At 44.6% G+C, this 20,209-nt stretch overlaps 1 protein-coding gene across 7 annotated transcripts in view; it reads left to right on the top strand.

Moving 5' to 3' along the window:
• FAM228B (family with sequence similarity 228 member B) overlaps nt 1–18,440 on the top strand; it is an 88,684-nt gene extending 70,244 nt beyond the window's left edge. For 5 of the 7 annotated variants that reach the window (XM_056564344.1, XM_056564343.1, XM_056564342.1 and 2 more), the window contains 5 exons: nt 2,876–3,073; nt 5,840–5,917; nt 6,814–6,919; nt 7,198–7,342; nt 18,144–18,440. In XM_056564344.1, the coding sequence (XP_056420319.1) occupies nt 2,876–3,073; nt 5,840–5,917; nt 6,814–6,919; nt 7,198–7,342; nt 18,144–18,339 (723 nt within the window). In that variant the 3' untranslated portion in view covers nt 18,340–18,440. The remainder of the gene's footprint in view (nt 1–2,875; nt 3,074–5,839; nt 5,918–6,813; nt 6,920–7,197; nt 7,343–18,143) is intronic. The other 2 variants (XM_056564340.1, XM_056564339.1) reach the window with 2 other exon arrangements.
• The last annotated feature ends 1,769 nt before the right edge of the window (nt 18,441–20,209 follow it).

Here is a 20,209-nt window from a genome sequence, read left to right as displayed (position 1 = left end):
TCTCCTAATCTCTTTGCACAGGTCACTGCTATGAGAAACAATACTTTACAGGATAGCCACTTTAGATCTACTTCTGTAAGCGGCTCGAAAGGCTGTAAAGTACGTTTATTTAGAACCAGACATAAGTCCCAGACCGGGATGGGGAACCGGACCGCAGGTCTCAGCTTCTTCAATGCCTTAAAGAACTTGGTCATGAAAGGATCATGAGCAAACTGGCCATCTGACATAGCAATGATTGCATTCATGTAAAGTATTAGCCTTGAGGTCTTACTGAAATCCTTCCTGCAAGAATTAGAGAATAGTAACAGCCGAGATCTGTAGCTTCTTCTGCTGGAGGAAATCTGGAGATATTTTGTGCTGAGGCAGAAAAACTTTCAACTTCTTGAATTCACCAGTAGACCCAGAATTTGAATTCTCGTAGTAGGATTCAACTGTGACTCCTGAAAATTCACCACAAATCCTACTTTCTGGAGGAGATTCAGTGTGATTTGGAGGTGAGATTTCAGAATTTCGGAATTCTGAATAGCCAGTCGTCCAGATACAGTATTATTTTCAGACCTTGAAGTCTTAGTGCTGCCCACAAGGACCTCCACTACCTTGGTAAAAATGATTGGCGCTGGAGAAGGGCTGAACGGAAGAGCTTTGAATTGATATTTAATATATTCATTAATGACCTTGCAGAGAGGGTTGAATAGTAAAGTAGCAATCTTTGCAGATGACACTAAACTCTGTAAAGCGGTAAACACTATAGAGGACAGTGCACTGTTACAAATGGATCTGGATAGGTTGGAGGTTTGGGCTGGGAAGTGGCAGATGAGGTTCAACACTGATAAATGTAAGGTAATGCACATGGGGAAGAAAAATCCGGGCTGGGATTATGTATTAAATGGGAGAACACTTGGGATGACTTACATGGAAAAGGACTTAGGAGTCTTAGTTAACAGTAAATTTAGCTGTAGTGACCAGTGTCGGGCAGCTGCAGCCAAGGCAAATAACATTTTGGGGTACATCAATAGGGGCATAGATGCCCACGACAAGAAAATAATTCTACCACTGTACAAATCACTAGTCAGACCACACATAGAATACTGTGTACAGTACTGGGCACCAGTGTACAAGAAAGATATAGTGGAGCTGGAGAGGGTTCAAAGATGGGCAACCAGAGTAATACGGGGAATGGGAGGACTACAGTACCCAGAAAGATTATCAGAATCAGGGTTATTTAGTTTAGAAAAAAGAAGGCTTAGGGGCGACCTAATAACTATGTATGAATATATCAGGGAACAGTACAGAGATCTCTCCCATGATCTATTTTTTACCCAGGACTGTATCTATAACAAGGGGCATCCTCTACATTTAGAGGAAAGAAGGTTTCTACACCAGCACAGACGGGGGTTCTTTACTGTAAGAGCAGTGAGACTGTGGAATTCTCTCCCGGAGGAGATGGTCATGGTGAACTCTGTAATAGAGTTCAAAAAGGGGTGTAGAAGTATTTTTGGAGAATAATAACATTGCTGGTTATGTATACTAGATTTATAGGGACAGAAGGTTCATCCAGGGATTTATTCTGACTGTCATATTGGAGTCGGGAAGGAATTTTTACCTCTAGTATGAGGGTTTTTTGCCTTCCTCTGGATCATCTCAACTCAATAGGGACTTATTAGGGTTATAGGTTGAACTTGATGGACTCTGGTCTTTTTTCAATCTTATGAACTATGTTACTATGATAATGCATCGTTTGATTTGAAGTACAAACTGCCACTCTTAGATATTTTCTGTACAAGACATGAATTGGTATGTGCAGGTACGCATCTTGTAAGTCCAGGGACGCCATCACCTCCTCAGGCTGCAGAATAGTTAGGACAGATTTTATTATGTCCATCTTGAACTTCTGCTTGTGCAAATGTTGGTTCAGAAAGCGTAAATCTATTATAAGCCTTCATTTTTTATCCGGTTTGGGCACTGGGAATACCACAGTGAACACCTCTTCTGGAGAAACTGTTTCCATGCGCCCTTTTGAAGAATATTATATATAATAGATTTATTATTCCCCAAAGCCCATGATTAAGACCCCAGACTCCACCAACATTTTTCAGCTCTGACTATTCAGTTCATACCCCATAATTTGGATCCAAAACCCCAAAAATTCAGACCCCATAACACAATCCATAATTCAAGGCATAAAACATCTGGGAATGAACTGTAATATGCTCACCTTTTAGCGTTGTGTGGGCAGGCACAACACTGATTTGCGCTTTGAGTATGCAGAAGAGTCGGGAGGCAGCCGGCCGTTGGTCCCGCTATGCAAGCGGTGGGGTTGCAGATGTGCTGTAGCACACAAGGGGTAACCTGGCAGGGTTATCCAGATGTCTGGGAGAAAATTCCAACTTTTTTGGCTTGGACGGTGCACAACCAAGGAGTCACATGAGTCCACATGAGGCCATGATGCAGACATCCTGCATGGCCTCCCTGTAGGCACTAGAGTAAGTAGCAGACTAGGAGCTTATAGCTCTGCCACTATTTGGCGGTTGCACACAAGGTCCTAATGCTAGTGTGGGTAGGCAGCCTGGGCCTGGCCAGTGCCTCCTTTTTAAAATGGCACTGGCTCACAGAGCTATAGGCCTACCAGGAAGTTTCCCATTAGACCAGTTTGGCTTTGGTTGTGGGCAATCCCCTCCCCTTATACTATGTTCAGTGTAAAGTCCTTATAGTGAAGACAATATACAGGAAACATATGGAAAAGAAAATATATAATGCCCCTTAACAAACCACTCCAAAGTGTCCTTCTACTTGTGGAAATAAATTGATGGGTGAGCAGTTTTATCTTTTTTCCATAGTTTCTTAGCTTTTTGTATTTTGTTTTGTATTCCATCAGAAAGTGGATGAATATGTGAAACAGGCTGAGCAGGCTGAGCAGAGCAGAAGGGAGATCCAGCACAAGAGGTGGACAGAACAAGTGGCTTATCCTCTACAGATGGCAATTGAGAAGTACATTGATAACCAGTCTGCTGAGGATATAGAAAAAAGAAGACGACGTCTTCTGGCTCAGTACTTAAGATATTGCAATAAGAAGGTAAAACTGCAGAGGTTCTTTATTACAATGTTGGCAAATGGTGTGGGCCGGCATCGATTTGTCTTTGAAAAAGTTGTCACTGGACCATAGCTGGGACCAGAAGCAATGTGAGCACCTCCTGTGGAAAGTCACAGAACTAATCTGCTTTTTTAGTGTAGAAACTTAGTCAAAAATATATTTTCTAGGAACACCTGTTTGAATATATTGTGTATAGGGGAAAGTATTATAGTAGTTATATTCTTGTAAATAGGAGCAGTATTATAGTAGTTATATTCTTGTACATAGGAGCAGTATTATAGTAGTTATATTCTTGTACATAGGAGCAGTATTATAGTAGTTATATTCTTGTACATAGGAGGCAGTATTATAGTAGTTATATTCTTGTAAATAGGAGCAGTATTATAGTAGTTATATTCTTGTAAATAGGAGCAGTATTATAGTAGTTATATTCTTGTAAATAGGAGCAGTATTATAGTAGTTATATTCTTGTATGTAGGAGGCAGTATTATAGTAGTTATATTCTTGTAAATAGGAGCAGTATTATAGTAGTTATATTCTTGTAAATAGGAGCAGTATTATAGTAGTTATATTCTTGTACATAGGAGCAGTATTATAGTAGTTATATTCTTGTAAATAGGAGCAGTATTATAGTAGTTATATTCTTGTATGTAGGAGGCAGTATTATAGTAGTTATATTCTTGTAAATAGGAGCAGTATTATAGTAGTTATATTCTTGTATATAGGAGCAGTATTATAGTAGTTATATTCTTGTATATAGGAGCAGTATTATAGTAGTTATATTCTTGTATATAGGAGCAGTATTATAGTAGTTATATTCTTGTATGTAGGAGGCAGTATTATAGTAGTTATGAATCCGAAAGGAGAAATTCACATCTGCACTCACCTGTGTACAACTTCACTTTATTTCGTCATCATAAAGAATATACAAGCTGGCCTGGTGGGATCGGGAAACAAGGAGCACAACAGCCGAGGCTGTGCAGGTGGGCGGCGAACAGCTGGTTTCGCGGTTAAACCGCTTCCTCTGGCCAGATTTTACCCTCGAAACCAGCTGTTCGCCGCCCACCAGCACAGCCTCGGCTGTTGTGCTCCTTGTTTCCCGATCCCACCAGGCCAGCTTGTATATTCTTTATGATGACGAAATAAAGTGAAGTTGTACACAGGTGAGTGCAGATGTGAATTTCTTCTTTCGGTTTCATACATAGATGTCTTTATTTCACATACATCTAGCACCCCTGTACCCCGGAATCTGCTCCTCCTGCATAGGATCATTTACATTATATGTTTTTGCATGCTATGACCGTTGGTAGTGCCGTCTTACATTTCCTCTACTGTCTCAGTATTATAGTAGTTATATTCTTGTATATAGGAGCTGTAGTATAGTAGTTATATTCTTGTATATAGGAGCTGTATTATAGTAGTTATATTCTTGTACATAGGGGGCAGTATTATAGTAGTTATATTCTTGTATATAGGGACAGTATTATAGTAGTTATATTCTTGTATTTAGGAGGCAGTATTATAATAGTTATATCCTTGTATGTAGGAGGCAGTATTATAGTAGTTATATTCTTGTATATAGGAGCAGTATAGAAAAAACACAGATACCAAAAAAAGGGGCAGGGGGAAATAAAAAATCTGAAAAAATTGTAAATATGGGATATGCAATCCTCACTATTAATAACCCACCCATATACCAAACAAAGCTATACAGCTCCCATAACTAAATGGTACAAACAGAGAAACGGAGCCTTTTTAGAGAAATATACAAACAATATGTTATTCAATTAACAAAAATACATAAAAATACAGGACTCCCACCAAGGGGGGCAGAAAACAGCAAGGGTGACCCCTCAGGTCACACAAAAGAGCTAAAGCAGGCAAAACATGCATGGAGGTGAATGGAGTGTATAAAACAACACTACAATAGAACAGTGTCCAAGGAGGACTACAAAAACCAGCAAGTCAAAAATGCTCCAAGAGGGACTGAGGGGACACCACCCCAATGCTGCGTTTCAGGACCGAAGCCTTTCTCAAGGGGGTCACGATCTGCTCGGGCTTCAGGCTCTTGTCACCGCTGTAGTGTTCGGGCTGTCCTGCTTGCTTCATACATCCGGACGGCCCGCACACTACAGCGGTGACCAGAGCCTGAAGCCCGAGCAGATCGTGGATTCGGTGAGCGGTGCTATGCTAATACTATCTGACTTTCATTTCCAACTAAGATACTATGCACTTTACTACATAACTATTCCTGCTAATTGTGGAACCTTGCAAGATCATTAGCTATATGGCTATATAAAGTTTATGGAGCAGAGGGAGGTTTTTTCTTGTGGGGAATATTTTTAGTATTCAATATCAATTGTTGTTGAGTCTGTGCAAAGGCCCTGCACTAGATCTCAGCTTTACCTATTTATATTTACCTATCTAATAAATTGTTAGAATTACTTTAATCACTATTGGATATATCATTCTTTTTCTACGTACCTTTGAGTAGTTTTTTTTATATCATTTTAATTATATACTACTTTCTTGACATATGCCTAGGCCTATTTGGGGTATAGGAAACACCAGTATCGAGCTATAGTCAGCTACACTACCTATTTCCATTTGTATACGGTTATATTCTTTATACGACAGTATTTTTCTTATAAATTCCACATCCTTTTCCTAGAAGTAATAACAGATGATTGTTGTGAGATGTTCTGGAGCTGTGGGATTCATTAATATCCACGTTATCTTCTCCTCCAGGGTAGCGCATTTATGAGAGATTATGACTCCTCTGAGTACGACCCATTTATTAACCGTCTGTACAAGCATTATCTCCAGGTAAGAGAAACCCTATAGAGTGCATCATTACTTCCTGCCCCAGAGGGCTCGGTACTGTGGGAGCTGCCTAAAAACAAAGCTCCAGCAATCACAATACTTCATAGAAGACAAGTTCACAGCACTGGCACCTTGAGAGCAGTATCTAGGGCAGGGTTTCCCAACCAGGGTGCCTCCAGCTGTTGCAAAACTACAACTTAGAGCATGCTGGGAGTTGTAGTTTTGCAACAGCTGGAGGCACCCTGGTTGGGAAACACTGATCTAGGGCCAAGACCTGACTTACGTGTACAAAAATCTGAGCACCGCTTGCACTTTATAATTGCTTCATGAAGAAGTTACACAGCATCCATTGTCTTGTTTTTACATGATTTGCGCCAAATTTTTTATGAGTTTTAGACACTTATTATTCTGCTTGGTCCAGGTAAAGGGGGCATAGGTTCAGTAAAATGGGACATGGTCTACATGCATCAAAATTTTCACACACAATTCTGGTTTTAAGTAAGCCTACAAAAAGTCTCCAGGTATGTCATATTTATTAGTCAGCCTGATACTGTGATAAATCTGGCAAGTTTAAAGACTGTCTAAGGGCCATATTAGATGTCCTGACCCACCCTGTAAATGAGCGCCAATCTCGTAGATCAGCTATCGTATTACACGGCTCGAGCACCGTATGGGAACGGCTGCATGAATGATTACTGGATCATTTGTGTGGACCTTTGCAGTGATCATCCCCGACCACATAGGGAGATGTGCAGCCAATGATATTTTAGCAGGCCGAAACAACTCGATCAGCTGACAAACAAGTGTTCGGCTGATATCCCCCCTATGTAACAGGGCCCTTAGTTTGTACCATCTAAGTACCATCTAAGAATTAGACAGTTTTACTAAATCTGGGCCAGTATGTTTTGTTTTTTCAGGTTTCTACTCCAATGTTTCAGGACCCTCTCCTCCAGCAGTCTCAGAAGAAGTATGAGGAGGAGAAGATAGCGATGCACTGTGAGACAGGTAAGCGTCAGTGGAACCGGCGCCAGTTTTTCTTCATATATTTTTAACACAATTTATATTTCCAATGTTGTGGGATGAGTGGTACTCTGACGTCCAGGGGACCCTTGAGATGCTGGTTTACTTGGGTGGCTGATGATGCTGTAGGTTCATGCTTTGTGTGACCATCTACAATAAAGTGAATGACTGTCTGAAGTTTGTGGCATCAGGCTTGACTGCTAGGTGACAGGGACTGTCAATGGGAGGATTCTTTGGTTTTGATCATTTATCTCCTCTTAAAGGCAGGGTGTTTTCTGCCAAGGAAATCCATGAGCTGAATTTGCAGAAACTCCCTCAGGTTCCACTGGGTCGGCAGAGCTTAAATGGAGCTGAATGGCTGAAGACTCCATTAGGATACATCGAGAGCGAGACCAGGCTGAAGAGCAGGTAAGGGTCCTTGTGGTTTGTTCAATAAATAGTTATGAGGTCCCATAACAAAATATAAACACAGTACTGAAGATACAGAGGTCAGCACAACCAAAAAATCCCACAACTGTCACTAGTGCACAATATGACCAGCTTGTACTGAAGGATGGAAGAAAATAGCCGTTGGGGTGCTCAATCTCATGGAATTTCACAGTTAACTAAATTACTTGAAAAGTAAGAAGTGAGAGGCCACTCACCGCATCTGGTGCTTCGGAGGCTTTATTTTCTTGTGCAGATAAAATCCAACAGGACAGAACAGAACGCCATCAATTGTGCTGCAGTAACAGCAGCTGTTTCACCCTGGTATAGTGCTTCATCAGACTGCTTCATCAGCAGCACTATACCAGTGTGAATGAGCCGCTGTTACTGCAGCGCCATTAATAGCGTTCTGTCCTGTCAGATGATTTTATCTGCACATGAAAATAAAGCATCCAAAGCGCCAGATGCGGTGAGTGGCCTCTCGCTTCTTACTTTTCACAAAATATAAACACTTTTACGTTGCCTTCCTGCCCCACGTAATAAAACAGTGAAACAGCATTATAACAGGCGACTATTATAAACAATATTTAAGGCATCCTGTCTTCCACCATCACAAGTATATAAAAAAAAATGCAGCCTCCCCAACTCTATGTCTTTTATCATTCAATATTGCCTTCATGATCTTATTAATTTTATAATCCTCCCAGTTCACTGCCCCCATCATGATAAACCACCCCCTGCCTTTATTTTTATTATTTGTTCGTTTTCCACCTTTATATTGCTCTGTATTTTCTGCTCAGTCAGATTCACAGACTGGAAAGGGGCGTTCTCCAGCAGGCGTGACATCAAAGCCTTACAGGGGAGAGCTTCCTCCCTCACTCTGCTACACACAGCCCAGAGCAGTTTAGTGTGTGCAGCTGTCAGGTGTGTCCCTTTTGAGCTCTCCAGGACTTCCAGAGTACAGAGGCAGCGTTTTCCATCCGCCTTTCCCAGGAGTGTGGCAGGCTCCTGGGGAGGGCCTTCCTGCATGGAGCCCCGGGAGTCCCCGGCCTCTACTTCCCATTCCAGGCTGGCAGGGAGTGGAGAGAAGCCATCTACAGCCAGTCTTCCGGCCTGTGGAAGAAAATCTAGCAGGGATCGCAGTAATGTGGGCCCTGCTCCCCAGGCAACGGCGAGTAGTAGAAAGGCCACTAGAGGCAAGAAGGCCAAGAAAAGCCTGCAGACGGTCGAGATGTGGGGCAACCGAGACCCGAAAGAGTCTATGGAAATCTACTGCTCCAGGATGACGGCTCTGTTTACAGAATATGACCGCTGTGGGAAAGAGCTAAGGGCTGCCAGGGAGGATTTGCGCCTGGCCCAGAACATGGCTGACAGGGGTCCCAAGAAGAAACAACCCGAGCTGAGGGTGAGAATAAAAGCCTGCAAAGCAGAGATTGAGGCATTGGAAGAGAGGAGGAAGGTCCTTTTGGAAGGCAGTGGACTGTTAAAAGAAAAGCTGCAAAATGTGGACAGATTCACCGCCATGAAATCCCCAGGTAAGGAGGTGGTGGATGATGGGGAGAGTAGTGGCGGTGAGGAGGAGGTGGAGGAGCAGTCGGAGGTAGTCAGAGAGGCTGAGGTGAGGGTGGAGAGTATGGTGTTAGACAGTGGAACCCCAGCTGCCTGTGTCACCCCTGACCCCCCCCTCAGTGAAGACCACCTTGCTGCTGCCCAAATGGTGGCCTTACCTGTGACATCCGATGAGAGCGAGGAGGACAGTGATGGTGGGATGCTCCGGGCCATCATCCTGCAGGAATCCCCCACTCACTTCCAGAACTTTTCCTTTGGTGAGGATCTGTGCCCTGAAGGAGGGAGGAAGAAAGGGCAGGAGAGTAAAAAAAAGGAAAGTGGGAGAAGTTACCCAGTTTGTTTTTTGTCCTTTCCAGCAGTCTGGGCTGGCTGAGAAGTCAGTTCAGGATGCTGGGCGCCCCACTCTGCAAGACCCCGCTTCTGAGGTGGAGCGGGGCCAGCACGGGGGGTACAGTGTGAAATCCAAGATGGCGGAGGGAGATGCTGAGAAGCCCTCCTGTCCTGTCGATAGGGAAGGGCAGGACAGGTCTAAAGTGGGGGGCGGTCCCCTGGGCATTGCTGTTGGTGCAGGGCACTCCCCTGTGAGGGGGGGGGGGGAGTGTCCAGGCATCAGCAGTCGTTCAGTGCAAGTGCAGACATAATGGAAACTTCCCCTGTGGGGAAGGGGATTTCCTGCACGTCACATGGTGTAGGAGGAGGGGCGGCCCTGCTCATGGAAGTGACGTCGGGAAACAGAGATGGTGACATCAGTGGCAGAGATGTGATGTCAGAGGCAGAGTTAGTGACATCGGCACCAGCACTCTGTCTCAAGCCAGCAACCTTACAATATATTACGGCCAGCGCAGTCAAAAGTAAGTATGAAAGAGCTACTACACTAAAAGGGTTTAGTAATACCTGTGTGAATGATGAGAGTGGTAGTGCTGTGGTTGAGAGGTGTGGTAGTACAGTGAATGGGAGTAGTGGTAGTGCTGTGAATGAGGGTAGTGCTGTGAATGGGAGGAGTGCTAGTGCTGTGAATGGGAGGAGTGGTAGTGCTGTGGAGAAGAGGAGTGGTAGAGCTGTTGATGGGAGGGGTGCTAGTGCTGTAGATGGGGGGAGTGGTAGTGCTGTGAATGAGAGGAGTGGTAGTGCTGTTGATGAGAGGAGTGCTAGTGCTATGGATGGGAGGAGTGGTAGTGCTGTGAATGGAAGGAGTGTCAGGGCTGTGGATGAGAGGAGTGGTAGTGGTGTGGATGAGAGGAGTGGTAGTGCTGTGAATAGGAGGAGTGATAGAGGTGCAGATGGGAGGAGTGGTAGTGCTGTGGATGAGAGGAGTGGTAGTGGTATGAATAGGAGGAGTGTTATGGATGGGAGGAATGATTGTGGTGTTAGTGCTGGTGGCTCTGGTGTGTCGTGGTCTGGTCCGGCTGCCCCCCCAGTCGCCAGGAGTTATGCAAGTGTGGCGGCTGGGGGTTCGGGAAGTTCAGTGAGTTCTTTACCTTTGGAATCCGGAAATGGTCACTTGCAGCGGCGCCTCCTGGAGGCGCTTAGGAGAGGAGAGAGGACGCTCCAGGTAGAGGGAAAGGAGGTGGACCTGTCTTTTTGGGTGGAGAAACATGGTCTTGGAGCGTTCCGAGAAAAAGATGGGAAGATCGTATGGTCCCTCCATACACCCGGGCAGGAGGCAGGCCGCAGGAACGTGGCCCGTCTGGTGTGGACTGGCAAAGATACGTGCCCCCCAAGGGGCAAGGTAGTGGAGCTTCTTCTCCAGATGGGTTTCAGGGCTAGGGACATCTTTGCCCTCATCCACCTGTTCGGCTCCTCTGAGTTTGACGTCAGCTTTGTTAGGCCAGAGGGACTTGATCTTTTCTGATCTAATTATGAGCTGATGAAGAACGAGCCCGGATGGCGGGATTTTGCTGTAAAAGCAGTATCCCGCCAATGCATGCTGAAGAAGGTGTCCGTATTAACCCGTAATGAGTCACTTTCATGCTACGATATCATGACCTGGCTGGGCAGGTATGGGGAGGTGACGGACGTCCCCCGAAATAATTTTGACGAACACTGGATCTGGTCTGGGGCCTGGAGGTTTTCCGTCTTCTACCAAGGGCAGCCGAAGCTGTGTCACAGGTGTGGTGACCCAAACCATTTCAGTGCAAACTGCATTCAGCAGATATGCGCCCTCTGCTGTGGGGTGGGTCACCTGGCAGCCACCTGTGGGCAGATTAGGTGTAACTTGTGTGGTGACTTAGGTCACCCTTTCAGCCGGTGTCCGCGCTCCTTTTCCTATGCTGCGACCGCTCCTGCTGGGGAGAGCCTGTCGGTTGCCTCAGTGGGGGTGGGGGGGGGGGACCAGCCATGGAGAAGTGGCACCAAAACCAGTGAGGGAGAAGCACAAGACCCCCTCTCAGCTGAGGCGAGAGGAGAAGCGCAGGTTAGAGAGGGTCCAGGAGAATTCCCAGGTGCCAGGGGTAGCTCTGGGTCCCTCTCCAGGCACGGGCTCAGTTGGTCAGCAATCTGAGGTTTTGGGTGAGACTGAGTTGGATGAGGAGGTCAAGAGAATTTGCAAAGAGGAGGGTGAGATTGCCCTCTCCTCCAGTTCTTCCCAATACGAAACAGTGGATGAGGAGGGAGGGCAGAAGCTAAATGGTTACCGTAAAAAGAAGAGGAGGAGGAAAAAGTGAAAAAGTAAGGAGGTTCTGTCCTCCTCTTCTGTTACAGCCCCAGACCTGAAAAGGAACATCCCAGTCTCCGACCCTCTGATCGTCCTCTCGAATCGGTATGAGGCCCTCGGGGAAACTATCTCGCCTCCTCCTCTTGAGGGGGAGGAAGAGGGGCGGGAGGTGGTGCAGCCTCCAGGGGGCGCCAAGCCTTCTACCCCTGAGGTGGTTTCCTCAGGGAGGAAGGCAACTCTGGATTCCAAAGGTAAAGATCCTGGGATGGATTTATCCCAGAGCTTTAAAAGGCGTAAGGGGTCTTCCTCTGACTCAGATGGGGGTGGGGGAAAGGAGAGGAAGAAGGTGTAAGGGATATTAGGCCATCTAACTCAATCACTCAGGATGGCGGCACTCTCCCCATTGACGCTGGCATCTATTAACTGTGCCAATATTAAGTCGGATATGGCTAGATTCGCAGCCTTTGATTTTCTCGGCCGTGTTGAAGCCGACATTTTCTTTTTACAGGAGACCAGGTTGTCAGATCTAGCCTGTCTGGTTAAAGCCAGAAGAGAGTGGAGGCGCGGTCCCTCCCACTGGTCTCTTGCGGCTGAGCCGTATAGTGGGGTGGCAGTCCTTTTTACTGCTCCAATTGAATGCAGACGGGTTATTGAGTTAGAAATGGGGAGGTGCCTGATCTAAGATGTCTTCATGAAGGGACAGGAGCTCCGGCTTATTAACATCTATGCCCCACAAACCAGTTGGGGCCGTAAGGATCTCTTTATGAAGATTAAGCCCTTTCTTTTTACGAGTCGGCAAGTGATTTTTGGAGGGGACTTCAATAATGTCACGAGGTCCCAAGATAGGAGAGGTTCCAATAATCCGCTGACTTATGACTGTGTGGCCCTCAATAATATAGTTAGGGAAGCTCGCCTAGAGGATGCTCACATCCGGAGCCCCTCAGGCCATGCGGGTTTCACCTTTCATCGAGGTAGCTGCAGGTCTAGGTTAGACAGGTTTTATTTGAAGGAGGAAGCCGTCTCTTCCGCAGTGTCTGTGGTTGAGGTGGAGTTCTCTGATCACTGTATGATTTTGTTTTCCTTGAATGTTTCAGAGACCCCCCGGATGGGTAAAGGTTATTGGAAGCTGAATTCGTCCCTCCTGGAGGAAGCGGAGGTAAGACAGTCCTTTGAGGATTTTCTTCAGAGTCAGGTACCTTTACTGGATCTATTTAGTAATAAGCTGGAGTGGTGGGAGATATTCAAGAAGTGGGTTGCGGGGTTCTTCCGCCAGCTCTCGAGCCTCAGGTCCCTGAGGTCTAAGGAGGAAACTCGAGCTTCTTGTCTCGACTGGAGGTAGCCAAGAGGATATCTCCAGAGTGAAGTCCTTGCTGATGAGGTGTCAGTATGATAGGCACGCATCTTTGGTTTTTGAGAGGGATTACGGGAGGTACCGCTCGCCCGACCCTTACAGAAACTGCAAGATGTCAGTGAGTAGTAAAGTCATTTCAGGACTGATTGATAGTACAGGATCTCTGAATCGGTCCAGAGGTTGTCAGATCCTTCTACTTGCACCTCTTGGGAAGGAAGGATCTGGATCGGGATGTGATGTCGGGTTTCCTGGCTGAAGCCATTCCTGAGCCAGGGGTAGACCCCTCTCTTGCCGTTTGGGCAGAAGAGATCAGGGAAGAGGAAGTGAGACTGGTGATCGAGGGGCTTGCCCCTAAGATGTCGCCAGGTCCGGATGGCTTAACATCTGAGTGGTACAGGACCTTTAAAGAGTCTTTAGCTCCCCTCTTGACTGAGGTATTCAATGAGCGTCTCTCCTCAGGCACTCTGCCGAAGTCAATGAGGAGGTCAGCCCTGATTCTTCTCTCAAAGGGGAAAGATCCCAGCCGTATTGAGAATTGGAGGCCCATAGCTCTTCTCAATACGGACAGGAAGCTTCTGGCTAAGATACTGTTTAATCGGTTGGTGAAGTTTGCACCCCGGCTCCTTTTGGAGGCCCAGCACTGCACTGTTCCAGGCCGAAGCACCTTAAGTGCTGTCCTTAGTGTCAGGGAGGCAGTGGAGCGTAGTAGTGCAGGTCTCTGGAAGGGGTACTTGCTGTCCTTGGATCAGGCCAAAGCATTTGATCGGGTGAACCATGAGTACCTCTGGTCCATCCTCCTGAGATATGGCTTACCAAGTACTTTTGTTAATTGCCTTAAGATCTTGTATGCAGGGGCAGAGAGTTTCCCTCTGGTGAACGGTTGGTCTGGCCGCTCTTTTGAGGTGGGGTCCGGAGTCCGTCAGGGTTGTCCTTTGAGCCCACTCTTATATGTGTTCGCGATCGATCCCTTCCTTAGGAGGTTGAGTCGCGGACCATTGGTGGGAGTCGGGATGAGTCTGGCGGAGCCGGCTGTCACCCAAAGAGTGGTGGCGTACGCTGACGATGTCACTATTTTCGTCTCCTCGAGGGAGGAGGTCAATGTGGTGATGTCGGATGTGGACCACTACTCGGAGGCATCCGGGTCCAAGATCCCACGTTTGATCTCCCGGACACTCTTCCAGGGCCCCAAGAATCAGCAAAAGTCTTAGGCATCACATTTGGCCAGGATGATTATCCCACTAAAAACTGGAATGGTAAGCTCCAGGATGGTGAACCAGTGGAAGGGTTGGTCTTTGACCCTCAGGGAAAGGGTACACCTGATCAAATCGTACCTCCTCCCCTTGTTTATCTATCTGGGCAGTGTATGTATCTTACCAGAGGCTTACTACACTAGGATCTACAGCCTGTTTTTCCAGATGTTATGGGGAAACAGGATGAACTTAGGCAAGAGGGAGGTTACGTACCGCACGAGGAGACTAGGGGGTTTATCTATGGTAAACCCTGTGGTGTTCTTTACGAACACCTTCTTGAAAGCTAACATCGCAAACCTCTGGAAAGAGAGGGCTCCTCCATGGGTTATCTCCTGCAGGGAATGGTTTCGGCCTTTCTTCCAGGAATGGGAGAGAGGAGGGCGAGTGAAGGACCTCCATACGCCCCATGGATATCTTCCGGCTTACGCTACCCCGACTCTGAAGGCGATACGTCGGTGGGGTCTGGGAGTGTGGGAGATCAGGACCCAGTCAAGGCAGTTCCTTGACAAACGGGTTCTGTTGACCCACTTCCAGAAGCCTCTGGCGCTCAGGGACTGCCCAGGTCGGGATCTGAGGGTGGGATTGTATCTTTTGAACATGAAAAGGATCCCCCAGAAGTTTTGGGACTTGGCCTGGTGCTGCTTTCAGGGAAAGCTATATGTGAGGGACAATTTGAAGTACAGGAACTCTGATGACTGGGGATGTCCCCGTGCAGGGACACGCTGGAAAGCATGGACAACTTCCTGCTTCATTGTCCCTTTTAATATAGGGGTTTACAACAGGGTGGGTGCTTCCATCGGCTGGAGTCAACTTGCCGGCCTTACCTATCCAGAGTGGGCTTATGGGGCATTCATTACTCTGGGTGGCCGAGACCAAGGCACTTTATTCTTAGTTAGTTTAGTGGTTAGGTACTACACATTGAACGCACGGTGTTTAGTGTCGACCCAACAGAAAATCCTCTCCGAGGTGGAGGTCTGTTGGAATATCACCGGTGACCTCGGGAAGATCAGGTCTTTGGAGTATGGCAGTCTTGGTACCAGTAGGGCTTCTCTCCTATGGAGAGGGTTTTCTTTTGATGTGCCCTAGGTATTAGGCCTTTTCGGCCAAGTACCTTTATTTTGATTAGGGGCAGTGATATAGGGACAGGGTTAGGGTAAGTGTAGGGTTAGTTTAATGAAGAGATAGCGATAGAGTGAGAGATAGGGTAGAGTTAGGGAGAGAGTTCAAATTCATATCAGGATTGCCATCCTCCAATCCTGGTGGTGGGCTAATGCATGAACTGCATAGCTTTTTGTTTTGTTTAGAGCGTGAAGGTTGATAAAGGGCTTACAGGCACTGAACTTGGGCTTTATAAAGGGATTGCATTGTTTTGTAGTATTTTATGTTTTTGTAATATTGTTCTGTATAGGTAGGTGGTTGGGTCTTAGTTAGGTTGGGTGGGGGACTTTGGGTTGGGCAAGAAAGGACTCATGTTCAGACTTCATGTTGTTTTTGGGTGCCTGGTGTGGGTCAGTAAGACAAGACTTTGCTGTTCAAAACCATATCGGACTCTGACCCTCATCCAGGTTGGGGTAGTGTGGGTGATGGGTATAGTTAGAATTAATTTAGTGAAGTAGGTTATTGTCACTAATTATTTTATTGTGTGTATATATTGTATATATTGTGCGTATACTGTATATATAATCTTAATGGGGGTATAGTTATGGCAGATGGACCAGCTTAAGCTGTTATGGAGAGAAGGGGGAATGGGAAGAAAAAATTGTAAATAACATCTGTCCAAGTCGAGATTTATTTCTGTTATAGCGAAGTAAGCTATATTTCTGTTATTTATGCTAGGAGAAAGGATACAAAAATAAATAAATAAATAAATTGCAATATAGTTTAGTATATGTGTGTTGGTGTGTAGTGTGTTTGTGGGTAGTGTGGTTTATATATATTTATTAAAAAATAAATAAAAAAAATAAATAAATAAATACAAATTATTTCTGTTATAGCGAAGTAAGCTTTATTTCTGTTATTTATGCTAGGGAAAAAAATGTAGTATAGTTTAGTATATTTGCATTGGTTGTGTGTTTATGGGTAGGGTGGTTTATATTTATGTATGTAAAAAAAAATTATAATAAAAAAAATACAAATTCATAAAAAAATTAAAAATCCATTTTTATGTAAATAACAATTGTCAAGTTGAATTTTTTGTTATAGCGAGGTAAGCTATATTTGTTATTTATAATATAAAAAAAAAAAAAGGATTTTTTTTTTATTTTGGCATAATAGGAGTGTTGGTGTGAATTAAAGCTAGTTTAAGTTGCGTGTTTAGTGTCATGAGTTATTATAGCTGGGCAGGCCGGTTAGGCAGGATTTTGGTTCTGAGGTGGTTTTGTGTTATAGTTATTGCTAGTCATGCTTATTTTTGTGTTTTGCTTTAGAAACGGAAAGTTTGTATTTATGTTTATAATAATGTTTGTATTTCTGTAAAGTTTTATATTGTTATAATAAAAGAGTTTCTGATTGGATAAGGCTGCGCACACACACCCCTCAGCATTTCCTGCTTTTGGACTTCTGCGAGGCCAGCAGGAGTCCAAAGTCTTTGCAAAAGATGAGGGGAAATGTGCTCTGGACAAGTAGGGAGACACCTATTTTCAGATTTATTTTTACACACAAATAAAATGAGACATTAGAAAGATTTTTTATTTACCATAAAGAGTGCAATAGCAAAAAATAGTTTTAATGAGAGTGCCCATTTAACTGTGGTACAAACACATGATAGTACTCATGCACTACAGGAACTAGCAATGCTAACTACAATTTTTATGGTTTTAAAGGAAATTTAAAAGCGTCACTAGCACTAACATGTCGGTACAGACAGGTAGTGCAGATGACACTGATGTCAACCAAACTTACCGGTCCTCGCTCCGTGCTCCTGTTCTCTCTCTGTATCTTCTGTTCTGGGGCCAATTTGGAGCATGGACAGGGTTTCCTGATGTTACCTCTGCTGTTTGCGAGCAGCGTGACCCAGCAGAAAAGCAGCAGCAGTGACGTCACAAAGTCGGCTCCGGAACAGAAGATACGAAGGAAGATAGCGGATGCACGGTGTGAGGATCCGTAAGTATGGTTGTCATCAGTGTCACCTTCACTACCTCTGTGTACCGACAGGTTAGTGCAGCTGGCAATGATGACAGATTTCCTTTAATGGAAGAGGCTGTCAGAAGATATATTAAGAGACACTCCTCAATATTTAAATTGCAACACCAAGAAGGAAAAGTCATGGAATTATGGAAATCACAGACATGTTAACAATATGCAAATGATTAAAAAAATGGAAACAAATTATTCAAAACAATTTATTTTATTCAGTATTTAAACACAGACTTACACACCATGGTATGCTATCAATGAGGATATTAATGGTTGTCTGAGGAATGTTCTGCCACGCTGAAAGCACTTGGGCTGGCAGCTTTCTTTGCAATTGCTGATCAATGACATCCCAGATGTGCTCAATGGGAGTTTGAAGATGTAGCAGGCCATGATAAGACATTTAGGCCATGCAAGCTGCTCACATTATCACAAGCAACATGCACCCTAGCATTTCATAGGACATTTCACAGACAGCGGAGCGCCGGCAGAATATGCCAGCGATAGGACTGCTCAGATAAGCGCCATCTTATAGACTGCAATACATTTTCTTGCGGAATTCGCAAAAACATTCAACATGTTCAATGTTTTTGCAGACACCGGAATTAGGATTTCCGCAGCAGAAAATTTTGCCGTGTGAACAGAGCACCACAATCTCATGGAAATCAATTCCGCACGGACATTCTGCCGTTTGAACACGGCCTTGGTGCAATTTCAGTGTTGAGGTGTGGGGAAAAAAAACAGAGCACAAGATGGCTTCCTCCGTTTTATGTACGATACCGGTCCAGTTTATCAAGTCCTTACAGTGTGAACTTTTTCCTCCTACAGGCAGAGAGTGAGGGGGTCCTGTAACCAGGGAATTCTGGATTTAAAGCTGTGGACAGATACAAAATACCCCCCAGAGATCTTCAGCACCGAGATGAAAATCAGTCATAAAAGGAGGTTTCCGGTGAGACCATCATCCTTACCTGCATACATTACACACTGGGGACCCGACCCTGCAGACAACACCATTACAACATAGACTGTCCATGTGACAAAACCGCTGGTGCAGCTTTTATTACTGTATTGCAGAGGGGGGGTGTGTGCTTGGTGGACAAAAACAATAAAAGAAGAAAAAAATAACTTGTTTTCATGCAACCCAGCAGAATCCCTTCTATAACATCAGTCCATGTGGGATCTGTATATAGGGTACGGTTCCATCAGAAAAGTATAATTCCTGGGTGACAACTCCATGCATTATTACCTACTCCATAGGCACTGATTTTACTTGACAAGTGGGGAGATTTATCAAAATCTATGTAGAGGAAAAGTTGCCCATAGTTACCAATCAGATCACTTCTTCTATTTTTCAGAGGCCTTTTTAAAAAGTGATTGGTTTCTACAGGCAAGTGATCAACTTTTCCTCTGCACAGGTTTGCAGCAGGCATTGCTGGTGGTAGGACCACACGCTGTCTCATAGACAGCAATGCAGTCCAGCAGCAATTAACACGTTCATTCTTTGGACAGATTCATTCCGCTGGTGGAATTCTGCAGTATGCACAGAGCTGCAGAATCTCATTGAAAACAAAGGGACTGCAAGAGCACAAAACTGCCCCTTCAGTTTATCCTCCCAAGATGCAGTTGGTTTTTTATATATTTTTTCTTTCAAAAACAGTTTGTGTTTAGTGTTGGTGTTTTTTTATTTGGATCTTTATCTCCTGCATTTTTTGGATTACAAGACATGTGTTCCATTTGTGACTCAAGGATGGTTTGCAAGAAATTTGGGGGGAAAACACCAGAAAAAAAGTCAATGAAAAATACACATTGCAGCGTTTTTTCCCCCTAGAAGAAGAGAAATGCCTAGATTTCCTGAAAAATAAACCGCCATACCCTCAGCATGCTGCGATTTTGAAAAACTGTCACTGAGCCTAAAACCGTCAAAAAAGGGTGAAAAAAAATGCCATGTGAGTCTGGCGGTTTACATTTTTTTTATTGACTCTCAGCTAATATCTGCCCATAGCATTTTTGGTCCAGAAAAAGCCATACAGCAATATGGCGTTTTTGGGAGTATTTTTATTTTTTTTTAACAAAATGCCTAGTGTAATCCCAGCTTTGGATTTCTGCAAGGCTCTTTTACATAAGAGCATAGACCTATTGATATAATTTACAGGGACGGGGGAGATAATGTGTTTGAAGAGGACCTGTGGCCAACCAAAATAATTTACATTTTACAGTCATTAAATGGCCTAGGGTTCCCTGATCTCACACCTTTTACAGATTCTTGATTACCAATATATGAGGGTTTACAGTTTGTCTGACAATTCAGGGAATCAGTCAGATGGGTGTTAACTTTTAATAATGAGAGAATATCAGGTGATGGGCAGGGTTATACAGTCAGGGGTGTGAATGTTGTACATTGAGGGGTGAATCTAAGACACACCCTGACTGTATAATACCACCCATTACCTGATAGTCACTCCCATTATTAAAATGAAGTTCCCGCCCATCTGACTGATTCCCTGAATTGTCAGACAAACTATAAACCCATTTAAAGGGGTATTCCAGGATTTTTTTTTGACTATGCTACAGGGGCTGTAAAGTTAGTGTAGTTCGTAATATAGTGTCTGAACCTGTGTGTGACGATTTTCTCACAATTATGTGATTTTCATCCCAATATTTATTTTTAACAGCATACAAAATGACTGTTGTCTCAGATTTTTCCCAGGTTTCAATGCGGCCAAGACCTGACTCACTAGTCACTAGCTGATGACATGGAGCCTGTCTGCTTCAATGGGTGGAGGGATCACTTGGTGGGAGAGAGATCAATCTGCAGCTAATTGTATTTTTGCAACAGCTGTAGGCACCCTGATTGAAAAATACAGGTCTTTTCAATGGCTGATGTGTGGGAGGGA

Source organism: Hyla sarda, chromosome 3 (assembly GCF_029499605.1).
Source record: "Hyla sarda isolate aHylSar1 chromosome 3, aHylSar1.hap1, whole genome shotgun sequence".
Lineage (NCBI taxonomy): Eukaryota > Metazoa > Chordata > Amphibia > Anura > Hylidae > Hyla > Hyla sarda.
This window is presented reverse-complemented; position numbering and strand designations above follow the sequence as displayed.